This window comes from Colletotrichum chrysophilum (assembly GCF_026319265.1).
Source record: "Colletotrichum chrysophilum strain AFK26 chromosome Unknown scaffold_300, whole genome shotgun sequence".
Classification (NCBI taxonomy): Eukaryota; Fungi; Ascomycota; class Sordariomycetes; order Glomerellales; family Glomerellaceae; genus Colletotrichum; species Colletotrichum chrysophilum.
In genome coordinates, this window is record NW_026517587.1 from 16,109 (window position 1) to 18,593 (window position 2,485).

Below are 2,485 nucleotides of genomic sequence, written 5' to 3' on the forward strand. Positions count from 1 at the left end.
TGCGGTATGGGCTTCGGCTGGGACCGTCACCTACACATACAGGATCGGCAAGAAGTATTCATTTTGATACTGGAAAGAGCCACCACTGCCAAGCGTAGAAGAAGATCGACTTGCAGAAGATTGGGCCAGTTTCATCTTTTGGCATGGTGCCAAAGGCGCTCAGAGTTGTTGTGGTAATTTTTACAATCCCAGCAGTCTGTAGGCTCGTTGGAGATTGTGAGTTATGGTTGTGGGCTATGGATGGTTGTAGGTGCCAAACTAAGGTGCAGAGAACGGCGAGATTGATCCAGTATGAAACGTTTTGATTCAACGAAACTTGAGAATTGACAATATTATCTATCTATATATCCCGGAATGACTGCATCATGCAACCTTTTTCATTTGCACCTCTGCCTTCTGAGCAGCGAATTTGATTATTATTATTCTGATAGCAAGCCCAGCATCGCAAGCACTTCTTTCATGGCCGTCTTCGGAAGACCAAAGGACACCCGTCCTGCTCGTTTGTTAGTAAGTGGAATAGTCAGGCAAGTATCATGGTGCATTCTGGTTGGTGCTTACCATTGGGAACAGTGTCGCGAACACCCTAATCTCCTCCGATCTCTCCGTAGCATGATGCTCCCAGTCCAGTTCCAGTGCAGCCTTGCCAATCATGCCTGCCATGGAGAGCAGGACATATCTTCGCGCAAGGCAATCGTGAGCTCCGGAGCCAAAAACAAGCCAGTTCTTGGTTTTGGACTCTGCGTCTCCAGTGATCCATCGGTCGGGGTCAAAGTGGTCCGGTCTGGGGTAAACCTCTGGATCATGCAGGGCTGGGTAGCATGACGGGATGATCATGGCACCCTTTGGGACAGTGTAGTTCGGCGTGACGGGGAAGTCCTGGGTCGCAAGGTAAGGAACGAAGATGACTGGTGGCCTGTGACGGAGAAGTTCCTTAATGACCGCATTGGTATATGTCAGCGACTCCAACATAGGAAGGTCGAAAGGCTTGGTCCTGTCGCCATTCCGTGCAGCCAGGTTCTCCTCCCGCAGACGATTGAGTACTTCGGGACGTTGGGCGAGAATCTGGAACAGCCACGTCGTCGCACTGCTCGATGCATCCTGGGACGCAAAGAGGAAAGTGAAGAGCGTCTCGCCAATCTCTTCATTGGTGAACTCGCGAATGACGTTGGGCGGCTTCTCAACGTTGGTCTCACCAGCAGCGAGCCTCTCGCGGTATCGCTCAGACTCCATCATGTGCAGCACCCAATGGTCGACGACGCACTTGGGCTCTGCTCCCATCGCCATGTTGGCTTTGCAAGCCGCCGCGCACTTGGCGAATTCGACGTGAACGGCATCAGCGACGCGCTTACCGCGCCAGACCTTGGAGAAGGGGATATACATCGAGAGAGGGATGTTGACCAGTTCGAGTGCAGCAGTCGCGAGGTAGAAGTCGTCGGCAATCTTCTTGACGGCGTCTTGGGAAATGTAGTCGCCGAAGAAGGTACGACACGAAAGCGCGCAGTTGATCTCGCGGAAAAGGGTCATGAATTCCCTGGGGCGACCTCCAATTGCCGTGCTGTCTGCAACAAACTTCTCAAAGTAGTCGGCTAGCACCTTTTCTTGGATAGGGAGATATGTCGCCATGGCCTTGTTGGTGAACAGCGGAGCCAGTCCTCTTCGATACTCTGCGTGGTCTTTGCCTTGGAGGAAAACCCACGCTTTGTGACCAATGATATCTTTGGCAACAGGCACTAGGCATGGCTCGACGTACTTAGGGGACTTGAAGACCTTGTGGGCAATGTCGCGATCGGATGCAAGAACGACGAATCTGTAGGCAGACATCTTAGCATGTGGGTGAAGGATGAAGTTCAAATCATACTTGTGGAAAACAGAGACACAGCTCAAGGGCCCGCTTGCCCATTGGGCGAGATACTCGTCAAACTTGGGATGGATGGCCTGGAGGAAGGGGCCCATAATTGGGATCTTGAAAGCTGGTCCGGCAATGGGGCCTTTTCTCTTCAGATACATGACTGCAACATGTCAACTAACGTCGAACGGCATTCGAATGAGCACATTACATACCTTGGTCATAGACTACTGCACCTAAAAGGATAGTCACGACATATTGCCAGGTTGACCATCCAGCAAGAAAGCCAGGGAGGGAAGTTTGCAACTGTGATGTACTCGGGTGCCATGTTTGATTATGCTCTGGCTGAGACGCCGAGCTTCTCAAAACCTCAGCAGCCATAACGAGTGCGTGTGCAATTTTCGAATTGATAAGCTTGTGTATTTGCAGACAGAAAGACTACGGCAATCGTCTTTGTCTTATACAAACATCAGATGACCCTCCAGCTCGGTAGCGGAAGCTGGCATCCGCCAATTCGTACGATCAAGCCATTGAGCAGTGGTCCTTGCCTGGTCAGGACTGATAAACACCGAGAAGCCTTGGACGCATCACACGGCTCAATTTCATTTCTGTTCCTTGCCATTTTGGGCTTGATGATAC

The 2,485-nt window shown here is 51.3% G+C and overlaps 1 protein-coding gene across 1 annotated transcript; it reads right to left on the reverse strand.

The window, feature by feature from the left end:
• Positions 1-531: 531 nt before the first annotated feature.
• COL26b_014152 (uncharacterized protein) lies at positions 532-2,007 on the reverse strand (the record flags this gene model as incomplete). Its single annotated transcript, XM_053186730.1, has 1 exon — positions 532-2,007. The coding sequence occupies one exon, from the start codon at positions 2,005-2,007 to the stop codon at positions 532-534; it is 1,476 nt and encodes a 491-aa protein (XP_053029326.1).
• Positions 2,008-2,485: the final 478 nt, after the last annotated feature.